The 12,046-nt window shown below is 37.1% G+C and overlaps 1 protein-coding gene across 1 annotated transcript; it reads left to right on the forward strand.

Annotated features, from left to right (window-relative positions):
• Window positions 1-401: 401 nt before the first annotated feature.
• Window positions 402-5,497, forward strand: LOC129456356 (protein SOGA1-like). Its single transcript, XM_055222770.1, has 4 exons — window positions 402-452; window positions 525-568; window positions 648-1,725; window positions 5,306-5,497. The coding sequence occupies exons 1-4, from the start codon at window positions 402-404 to the stop codon at window positions 5,495-5,497; spliced, it is 1,365 nt and encodes a 454-aa protein (XP_055078745.1).
• The last annotated feature ends 6,549 nt before the right edge of the window (window positions 5,498-12,046 follow it).

Below are 12,046 nucleotides of genomic sequence, written 5' to 3' on the forward strand. Positions count from 1 at the left end.
ATACCCATTAGATTCACCAAAACACTCTTTAGATTCACCAAAACACTCTTTAGATTCACCAAAATACCCCTTTAGATTCACCAAAACACCCTTTAGATTCACCAAAACACCCATTAGATTCACCAAAACACCCTTTTGATTCACCAAAACACCCTTTAGATTCACCAAAACACTCATTAGATTCACCAAAACACCCATTAGATTCACCAAAACACCCTTTTGATTCACCAAAACACCCTTTAGATTCACCAAAACACCCATTAGATTCACCAAAACACCCTTTAGATTCACTAAAACACCCTTTAGATTCACCAAAATACCCATTAGATTCACCAAAACACCCTTTAGCTCTATATAAACATGACCATTTACTTAAAGTTGTGTCTGTTTTACTATTAAAGATGTGTTTTCTGAAGTGTAAAAACGATTATGGGACTCCACGGATATCAGCTGTACAAAAACACTTCCGTTTACAGACATGTTTCTTTTCTTTTTAACCTGCTCTGCTCGTTTTCGTCCCTCAGAGCGCTGTCGGCGGTGCGTTCGACAGTACACTCCTATCTCCGAGGTTAGTGTTTCGCTTCGGTCTCTGCGTTTGTTTTCTGAATCTCACACTCTGACTCATGTTTCACTTATTGTTTTTACAGAGCACATGTCTCCAAAGGAACAAAGCGCTCGCTTTACCAATGCAACAAAAAGACGAAAAACTGGTGCTACACGAACCAGGAGGCCGCCCAGCTGGACCCGGACGACCCCGTTAGAACGTGGGACCATCTGATCATGCCTCTTAGCTTCCCCGGTCTAGACTTCGATCAGATGGCGATGGAGCGAAGCAACACCGCCCCGGACAAAACAGATGTTCGGATCTACTACAGCCCTCCGTCGCGGCGCAGAGTAGCTATGGCCCAGCAAAAACATAGCCCCTCGGTAGACAGGGAATCGGTGACCACGGCGTCCCCATGGTTCACTCCGCCCTCATCTTTTTCTGCTCTCGGTTTGGACTCGAATTTAAGCGATGATATGAAAGAGATCACGGCAAGCTGGAGGAACGTTCAGGAGAAATGGGTGAACACGGCTAGCTCTGGTACGCAAACTCAGACGAGGCCGCAGATGGTGAGCGTGGCGATGCAAACCGACGCCTCCCACGGGTCACTAAGGAGCCCGAGTCGCGTCCCGAACAGCCCCTCCCCGTCCTCCATTCCTCCACCCCTCGCTTCTTCGGCGAACGGGGTCACGGGGCGAGCAGAGAGGCCGCGAGGCGTGACCACGTCGCCTAAACTTCGCAGACACTCTTCTTCGATACCTTCGTCGATGTCGTCATCTTCGTCGTCGTCATCGAACAGGGACAGAGCGATGTGGAACCTCGCGCAACAAAATCACAACGGACTGACGTGGACGAGGCAGGCGGGTCAAAGGGCGGAGCAGGCAGAACGCGGCGCCAAACCTCCGACTAAACCGGGCGCTGCCAACAAATGTGGGCTTGTGACCGAGTTTTTACGACGGGTGAGCGGAAGAGCAGACAAACCCGCGCAGAGCAACGGGCAGAAAACCAAAAGCAGCAGTCCCCTGAAGAACTTGGAGCGGGTCCCGACACGATCGCCCGGAGCCGCACTGCAGAGGAGCGACAGCGTGACCAGAATCGTAAACCAGCGCTTCATGAAGCAGAGAGACGACAGAGCCAACGGTCAGAGCCAGGGAGCTCGCCTGACCCCCGTCCCAGGAGAGGTGAGGCCTTCAGGCAGAAGGGGTAAAGCCGCTGAGCCGGAAAAGCAAAATGAGGTTGTTTTTCAGATGTTCAGAGCGCGGTGATGTCACACACTCGCCATTTCATTATCTTTATTTTTACAGGGAGAGTCCAATGGGAGACCACACGTAAAATACACAAAAATACAAACAAAAACAAAACAAACACGCGCACATGTCCATTTAAACATTAAAAACAGGAGCAGGTTGATTAGAAATGTTCATCTCCACATTATTAAAGTGCATTTATCCAGTTTTACGTGTCATTTTCTCCATTTCAGTTCAAGTGCGACCAGTTTTTTAGACGTAGACAACCATGAGATGAAAGAACAGACACAAATGATGAACCTGATCTTGTGTGTTTGTTTAGATTTAGCTGTAAAAATAACAGTTGGTTTAATAGTGATAGAACTTTTATGTGTGAACAGGTTTTACAGTAGAATGTCATTTAAAACAGCAAATGCGTACACACCTTTTTCATTTTTATATAACAAGAACTAAAACCTAAAAAATACACGCTATATATACAAGAAGAAGAAGAAGAAGAAGAAATAATGACCTGATGATAGTACATTTAAACTAATTAAAAATGTTAAACTCTTTGGAACCTCAGACCTATTAATTAGAGAAAAAGCTTAAGGTTTTTACATATTTGCACAAAATGTGAAGAAAACACCACATTTTTAATTAAGAGCCTGTAGGAGGTGATTTGGTTGCTATGGCGATGTGCAAGGGGGCGGGGCTCACGAGGGGCAAAGGTGACGTGTTGGTAGATACGCGCCTGTCTACAGTTTTACCGTCTGTGTGTGTCACCCGCTTAAACCGCCGCTCATTAAAACACCAAAAATGCTCCATGTGACTCAGACGCACTGGACCTGATCCTCTGTCTAAGGGACAAAGACTCAGAACTGGTTTAAAGTTCCAAACAGCTTCAGTTTAAGGTGCATCTCCTGTTTATCTCGTGTTTATCTCGTGTTTATCTCGTGTTTATCTCGTGTTTATATCGTGTTTATCTCGTGTTTATATCATGTTTATCTCGTGTTTATCTCGTGTTTATCTCGTGTTTATATCATGTTTATCTCGTGTTTATCTCGTGTTTATCTCATGTTTATACCGTGTTTATCTCGTGTTTATCTCGTGTTTATATCATGTTTATCTCGTGTTTATCTCGTGTTTATATCATGTTTATCTCGTGTTTATCTCATGTTTATACCGTGTTTATCTCGTGTTTATCTCGTGTTTATATCATGTTTATCTTGTGTTTATCTCGTGTTTATCTCATGTTTATACCGTGTTTATCTCGTGTTTATCTCGTGTTTATCTCGTGTTTATATCGTGTTTATCTCGTGTTTATATCATGTTTATCTCGTGTTTATCTCGTGTTTATATCATGTTTATCTCGTGTTTATCTCGTGTTTATCTCATGTTTATACCGTGTTTATCTCGTGTTTATATCATGTTTATCTCGTGTTTATCTCGTGTTTATCTCATGTTTATACCGTGTTTATCTCGTGTTTATCTCGTGTTTATATCATGTTTATCTCGTGTTTATCTCGTGTTTATATCATGTTTATCTCGTGTTTATCTCATGTTTATACCGTGTTTATCTCGTGTTTATATCATGTTTATCTCGTGTTTATCTCGTGTTTATCTCATGTTTATACCGTGTTTATCTCGTGTTTATCTCGTGTTTATATCATATTTATCTCGTGTTTATCTCGTGTTTATCTCGTGTTTATATCATGTTTATCTCGTGTTTATCTCGTGTTTATCTCATGTTTATCTCATGTTTATACCGTGTTTATCTCGTGTTTATCTCGTGTTTATATCATATTTATCTCGTGTTTATCTCGTGTTTATATCGTGTTTATCTCGTGTTTATATCATGTTTATCTCGTGTTTATCTCGTGTTTATATCATGTTTATCTCGTGTTTATCTCGTGTTTATCTCATGTTTATACCGTGTTTATCTCGTGTTTATCTCGTGTTTATATCATATTTATCTCGTGTTTATCTCGTGTTTATCTCATGTTTATACCGTGTTTATCTCGTGTTTATATCATATTTATCTCGTGTTTACCTCGTGTTTATCTCGTGTTTATCTCGTGTTTATCTCGTGTTTATCTCACGTTTATCTCGTGTTTATCTCGTGTTTATATCATGTTTATCTCGTGTTTATATCATGTTTATCTCGTGTTTATCTCGTGTTTATCTCGTGTTTAACTCGTGTTTACCTCGTGTTTATCTCGTGTTTATATCATGTTTATCTCGTGTTTATATCATGTTTACCTCGTGTTTATCTCGTGTTTACCTCGTGTTTATCTCGTGTTTATATCATGTTTATCTCGTGTTTATCTCGTGTTTATATCGTGTTTATCTCGTGTTTATATCATGTTTATCTCGTGTTTATCTCGTGTTTATATCATGTTTATCTCGTGTTTATCTCGTGTTTATATCATGTTTATCTCGTGTTTATCTCATGTTTATACCGTGTTTATCTCGTGTTTATCTCGTGTTTATATCATGTTTATCTCGTGTTTATCTCGTGTTTATATCATGTTTATACCGTGTTTATCTCGTGTTTATCTCGTGTTTATATCATGTTTATCTCGTGTTTATCTCGTGTTTATATCATGTTTATCTCGTGTTTATCTCATGTTTATACCGTGTTTATCTCGTGTTTATCTCGTGTTTATATCATGTTTATCTCGTGTTTATCTCGTGTTTATCTCATGTTTATACCATGTTTATCTCGTGTTTATCTCGTGTTTATATCATATTTATCTCGTGTTTATCTCGTGTTTATCTCGTGTTTATATCATGTTTATCTCGTGTTTATCTCGTGTTTATCTCATGTTTATCTCATGTTTATACCGTGTTTATCTCGTGTTTATCTCGTGTTTATATCATATTTATCTCGTGTTTATCTCGTGTTTATATCGTGTTTATCTCGTGTTTATATCATGTTTATCTCGTGTTTATCTCGTGTTTATATCATGTTTATCTCGTGTTTATCTCGTGTTTATCTCATGTTTATACCGTGTTTATCTCGTGTTTATCTCGTGTTTATATCATATTTATCTCGTGTTTATCTCGTGTTTATCTCGTGTTTATCTCGTGTTTATATCATATTTATCTCGTGTTTACCTCGTGTTTATCTCGTGTTTATCTCGTGTTTATCTCGTGTTTATCTCACGTTTATCTCGTGTTTATCTCGTGTTTATATCATGTTTATCTCGTGTTTATATCATGTTTATCTCGTGTTTATCTCGTGTTTATCTCGTGTTTAACTCGTGTTTATCTCGTGTTTATATCATGTTTATCTCGTGTTTATATCATGTTTACCTCGTGTTTATCTCGTGTTTATCTCGTGTTTATCTCGTGTTTATCTCGTGTTTATCACGTGTTTATCTCGTGTTTACCTCGTGTTTATATCGTGTTTACCTCATGTTTATCTCGTGTTTTTTGTTTTTCCGTTCAGTTATAAATGTTGTAATCACTGTACTGTGGTGTAATATTCTAATCTCATTCATGTTTCTTCTTCTCTGGTCTTGTCTTTCAGGAGTCTAATTACGAGTGTGGCTCCGGCGGGTCGTTGTCGTTCTGTTTTTCGCGCCCGTCCCGCTCGGCGCCTCGTCCCGTTTCGCACCAGGGCAAAGTGCAGCCACGCAGATACACCCCCCCCAGTCCAGCTGTGCATGAGCCGTGTGCAAATGGAACAGGTGTTTTTTCAGGTTCACCTTCCTGTTTATAGGCGCCATTTTGAGCACTTTTTACTGTTCAGATTATATAATATTTTGTTTTGAATTGTTAATTGCTATGGTAACGGTGCTAAACAGGTTTCGTCTGAATCGTGGATAAAAGACAAACCCAACTGCACAAATATGTAATAATGTTTAGACGAGTTTATGATGGTAATTTTACCTGATGACGGTCATTTGGTGCAATAAAAAAATAATAATAAATAAATTTTAAATAATAATAATAATAATAATATTTACAAATGTTTTATATTGATCCATGTAGTATTTTGTATTTCATCACATTTACTGAATAAAATAATCAACCAACTGTTTTATTACAAAAAAATGTGACTGAATGATGTTTATTCAGACAGTAATGCATAAAACATACATAGAAAATAAATAAATATACGAAATATAAATAAATCTTTTGTGTAACGACCAAACAAAAGCAGCCGTCACTGTTTTGTTTCATGTCAAAGATGAAGGAAGTAAATACTGACCCCGCCCCTTATTTCCACATAAAAACAGACCTGGAGTTGTGTTTTGTTTCATTCTCACATGTTTAACCCACAAACCCGGGAATTTTAGGCTGAGTTCTTCTTCTCTCAAACTCAAAACGCTCTGTTCCACCTTGTGATGTCATCATGTGGTGATACAGGAAGTGCTCCACTATGTTTTTAAACTCCACACACCTTCATTTATAGAATCATTTGGATAATAATTTCAGTCCTGGAGTCGCCACTTATCTCGACTGAACTAAAGGTAAAAGGAGCTGTGAAAACTACCACTTGATGACATCACAAGGTGGAACAGAGCGTTTTGATCTTTGGAGACGTAGACAGACATGTGTGAATGAAACAAAACACAGCTCCAGGTCTGTTTTTTGAGGAGTTAACAGTATTATAACACGACTTAAATCTCACACTCGACACATTTCGTTACATTTTGTGTCATTTGGTTCTTATAAAACCCACTCATCGTTCATTTCTTCTGCTCTTTACTTTGAAAGAATCATTTTTTTTACTGCATAACTTGACACGACAGATACAAAAAACATGTCCTTGTTGTTCGAGCACGAGGCACTTGAAAGTTTCAAAAGCCTCTTAAATTATAATTACCTTCAAAGGTTGAATATTTGTTAGTACTTTTTTACTTTTATCTTTACACTCGAGCGGTTTGGTAAATAATCATCAGTCAGTTTAAGTCATTTGGAGTAAACAATGGACCAGGAGAAATAAATAAACAAATAAAAGTTCATATTTCTCTTTTTTGAGGTTTGACAAATTGTTCTGCTGCAGTTTTGTGAATAATAAATATGTTAAAACCCCTGAATAATACGACACATGTGCAGTGATATCCAGAAGTTTACGTCATGTTTAGTGAATCTACAGGCTCCATTGGTTTAAAAAAACAAATTTGTTTTATTTCAGTTACTTTTATCCTCTTACACAAATTCTTTCAATTATTGCACAAATCCAAAAGCCTTGAAAAAAAACCTCTATGTACAGAATTCAAAATATAAAATGTTTTATTTTTTTGTCTATATAAAAAAACAACACATCTATAGGGAAAAAAATACAGGTCTATAGTAGAAAAAAACATCTATAGGAGGAAAAAATATACATCTATAGGGGAAAAACACATCTATAGGAAAAAAATACATATCTATAGGAGGAAAAAGCACATCTATAGGGAAAAATATAGATCTATAAGGAGGAAAAACATATCTATAGGGAAAAATACACATGTATAGGGGGAAATACACATCTATATGGGAAAAACACACCTATAGAAAAAAAATACAGGTCTATAGTAGAAAAAAAGCACATCTATAGGCGGAAAAAGCACATCTATAGGGAAAAATATAGATCTATAAGGGGGGAAAACACATCTATAGAGAAAAAATACACATCTACAGGTGGGAAATACACATTTATAGGGGAAACAACACTCCTATCAGATCGATAGGAGGAAAAAAGCACATCTATAGGGAAAACTACAGATCTATAAGGGGGAAAAGCACATCTATAGGGACGTGTTAACAGCAGCCCCTAGTCACTATTTCTGTATCTGTCGTGTCACACGTGCTTAAAAAAGAGAAAGGTAAGCGCTCTAAGAAGTTAATAGGATGAGAGCTTGTGTCCTGCAGAGAGTGTGTCCTCTGTCACTCAGGGGAAAAGTGACCTTTGATTTTTACTTTAAATAAGTTACAGACTCAGGTTTTCTTACATGTTCAGTCTTGATTTTGAATAGTTTTGCAGTTTTGGTGAATAAAAGTCCACGTTTAGTTCTTCCTCCACGTAGAAGTCCACAGGAATCAGCCCGTCTCCTCTGGCAGCTGTGATCAAGGGCAGAGTCACAGAGTCAGTGTCACGTTTCCTTCATCCGTGGACGTGTTCATCCTCATTTAAACGCCTGATAAACACAACAATGTAGGTTACATCCCAGAGGAGTCCAGTCAGGTTTCACAGACAAAAGCGCACATCCGATAGGTCACTGCTGCAAACCATGACAACAAACAAATGTGTTTTGATCTGAGCATTTTATAACTCCACACTGTTATGACTGAAAGGTGTTTTATTCTGCACTTTTCTCCTGAGACCCTGAGCTCTTGCAGGACGTTATTTGCAAAAACTGTTAAGTGCTTGAACACATACATTTTGTGTAAAAAACAAAATGAGAAATAATTGTGTGTAAAAAATATAATAAAAACAAATAAAAAATAAAATAAATAAGTAAATAAAATAAAAAATAAATTAAAATATAATAAAAAATGAAATAAAAAATTATACAAACAAATACAAATAAAAAAATTAAAATAAATAAATAAATAAAATAAAATACAAATAAATCAAAATAAATAAATATTCTAAACTTTTACAAATATTCAAAATTGAACATGTTCTTCTAAAAATTTGCACTGTGGCCTAAACAACCCAAAATGTGTTGTCCACAGATGAGGACACCAGGTCTCAGGAGGTTAATGTTAATTTTATGATGGTTATTTATCTTTAGATTTGTTGTATTGTGATTTTAATATCTTTCTTATTCTGTAAAGCACTTTCAATTACTTTGGACCCATTGTGCTGTACAAATAAACGTGCCTTGCCTATTATACGTTTATAATAACTAGGTTTGTGTTCAGTTAAATTCAAGTTTATTTCTACAGCACGTTTAAAACAACTTGAGCTGAACCAAAGTGCTACACAAAAGTCAACAAAAACTAATATAAATATAGATAACACAATACATAGGGGAAAAAACAATAAAACACTAAGATAATATAGTAGAGTAGTAAAAAATAATAATAATTGTTTTTGATAAATTAATGTTCAAAATTCCAATGTTTTAGATTGAAAACTATGTGCAAGTTACTACTTTAGCTGTCTATATTTTATCCAGTGGTCTTACTAAAACATCCATGTACTACTTTGTGATTATATGTAAATTAAAATAGCTGATTATGTGAATATTTAAAGGAGAAGCCAAAAATCAAACTGACAAACCAATCACAATCACGTCCAAATGTCAAAAACAATTCCACTTGTAATATTTTATCTGAATACATTTACCAATATTACATTTTTTTTCAAAGGAATCCGTGTCAAAATAAAAAAAATAAAAAATAAATGTGGCTGTAGTTTGTCTCCGGGCCGCAGGGGGGCGCTGAGTCTCGCGCGCGTCACTGTTTCTTCTTCGCTGCGTCGTTGATTCAAAACAACAATGGCGGCCACAGCAGCAGAGACACGGCCCGCGCCTCCTCCGCCTCTTCTGTTTGGTTTGGGCGTAAATGTGATGTTTAAACCTTAAAATGGACGGAGTTTTCTGTAGATTTGAGTCCTATCATTTTGAGTCTGATGCAAAGTTTGCGGAAGGTTTGCGCAGTGTGGAAAAGGCGCAAAGAGACGGCGCAGAGGAGAGCGGACTGTTGGACCTGAAGCTTTTTTATTACAACAGGTGATAAGAACGTCCCAACGGTTTAGTTTCTTTATTTTATTCCACAACATTGTTCTTTTTTTATGTAAAAGACTTTGTGTGTCGTCCTGGGGTAATTTATGACCCCAAAAAATAACTCACTCACAGCAGAACTTGGACATTTCTTTATCAAATAGGTTGAAAATTGGGCCACTTGAAAAAAAAAAAAAAAAAAAATGTTGAATGTATAATAAGAACTGTCTGAAAAAGAAGTTACGTTAAAGTTCAATTTGACCCCAATTTGTTTCTCTTTTAACTCAGATCAACTTAATTTCCACCACTATACATGACAAACACAGGACAGTGAGGAAAATTAAGAGTTGCAGGAGATTTTGACGTCCAAAAATGCACAATCTTGACTAAAATACGGCCTATTAACCCAAAAAAAAATTAAAATTGAGCCCAGAGGAACTTCAACGTAACTCTACTGAAACTCTTTTATTCAAATTAGACTTTAATCTGATCTTTGTTTTAACACAATCTGACCATAAACAACTGATTTATCTGGAACTACAACAGGTGAGCTGATCTGTGCTGTTAAACAAGTCCCTCTCAAATAACATCACAGTCACACGCTAGCATTAGCATTAGCATTAGCCAACAGTTTCCAGTTAGTCACTTTCACCTTTTTGTGTAAAATCAAACTCCTAAACAGGAACGTGAACGCTCAGATTGATCACAGGCTCCTGAAAATGTGCTGTTAAAATCCACTATCTCAGCTGTTTTTGCACAGCGTTTGCTCATGTGTCACCATGGCAACTGCTGAACATTCTACCATAGAGATGCATGTGGATGTAGAACACCCCCAGCGTGATGTCACTGCAAAGCATCAATAGCCCAAGTACAAGTTTCAGTAAAATAACGGGCCAAGATACACAGAATAACTATGGACACACACACACACACACACACATTAAAACTCTGATCATTATCTGATTTACACTGATGTGAGTACAATCTGATTTCTTTCTGATCTCATTTGTGTCAAGGAGAATTTTGCAAAAACAGCGAACTAATGAGGCAGGATGAATGTTAAATATTGAAAATGACTGTCTTTTGTATTTAAATTACCACGTGAATATGCAGTTATTGGATTATTCTAGTTATCTGAGTTTCACTGGCCGTGTAAATCCACTCACTAAGGGTTTCATTCATCAGCAACTTCACTTTAGAAAATCTATAGAATTTACACCTGACAATGGCCCTTAACTCTCACTTAAAGGTGCATGATGTTACTTTTTTTTTGGTGAGGATGGTTTTGCTTTGCCTGGAATGTTCCACTGTATGTGCTCAATGGGGACACATGACCAGGTACTCACATAATGCATGTTTTTAAGATATTTTTGTTACCAATGTGCCATAGAGTGGAACATTTCAAGCAAGCAGTAACATCTCCATGGAGACCAGCAGGTGGCAGACCCTCCAACAAAGTACTGGAGTATATACTCTACCAGTGTTTTGTTTTTATTTTTATAACTTTCTACATTTTATATACACACAGAAGACATTAAATATATGAAATAAGATGTATGGTATTATGCAGTAAAGAAAAAAGTTAAATTACTAATACATTTATATTCAAAGTAGTCGTCTTTTGCTCTGTTGAAATATATTTAGTAGAGCTACTTAACTTTACTACATAATTCCGTATATCTTGCTTTATATATCTGATGTCTTCTGTGTGTATCAAATGTAGAAAGTTTATTTTGACAAGTTTATTTGTGCAGCACAGTTGGTCCACAGGGTAATTTAAAGAGCTTTACAGAAGAGGAAAGACATTAAAATCACAATACAACAAATCAAAACATAAATAATGTAAAATGTAGAAAGTAGTAAAAAGAAAGAAAAAAACACTGGATGAGCGAGTGTCAAAGGTTTGGCCCAGTCACTCACTTCTGCTCCTTCATCTGTGCTGTTTAAATTTATATTTGTACTTTTTCCTCTTGTGCAGGTTTGTGGAGCCCATTGACCCGAGCTCATACAAACACTGGAGGTCTTCAAACGGGACCTCAGACTCCAGAGGCGACGTCCGGCCCACAGAGGGCCCCACACAAACAGAGGCGCACACTTTGACGTTTGCAGAGGTGATGAAGCTGGTCCAGGAGGGAAAAGAGGTGCCAGGAGTGAACAAACCGGACATTCAGCCGACCAATCAGAGCCCAGCCCCATCTCAAATGACCAGGATCCTGAAGCCCTGGGAGAAATGTCTACAGTCCACGTGATACGGAACATTTAAAGAGAAAGACGTTTATGGACCAAAGACAACGATAGGTACTTATCACAGAGGTTTAACGTAAAGAAGTACAAGTAGTAAAGTACTGTGCTTAAGTTTGCATTTATGTATCTGGACTTAAGTGCAATTTACAGTGTGTACTTTTTACTTTTACTTCAGTACATTTGAGGGCAGTATCTGTTCTTTCTGCTCCACAACATTTTTGAACAGGACTGAAGTAGAAGTATTTTTTATTGTTGTCTGAGACCTGCTGAAAAGGCTGTGAGTTTATTTTTAGCGCGTTCGTTATTTGAGTAAACAAAAATATGCAAATAAGAACAGCAGGAAAAAAACATTCAATTGTTTCCGT

The sequence above is a fragment of the Periophthalmus magnuspinnatus genome, chromosome 7 (genome assembly GCF_009829125.3).
Source record: "Periophthalmus magnuspinnatus isolate fPerMag1 chromosome 7, fPerMag1.2.pri, whole genome shotgun sequence".
Taxonomy (NCBI): Eukaryota; Metazoa; Chordata; class Actinopteri; order Gobiiformes; family Gobiidae; genus Periophthalmus; species Periophthalmus magnuspinnatus.

Excerpts from the sequence above, each read along its gene's own strand:
- LOC129456356 (XM_055222770.1), top strand. The coding sequence starts at position 402 with ATGTGTTTTCTGAAGTGTAAAAACGATTATGGGACTCCACGGATATCA. Across the intron at positions 569-647 it reads AGTACACTCCTATCTCCGAG|AGCACATGTCTCCAAAGGAA; the intron begins GTTAGTGTTTCG and ends TTGTTTTTACAG. Across the intron at positions 1,726-5,305 it reads TGACCCCCGTCCCAGGAGAG|GAGTCTAATTACGAGTGTGG; the intron begins GTGAGGCCTTCA and ends CTTGTCTTTCAG.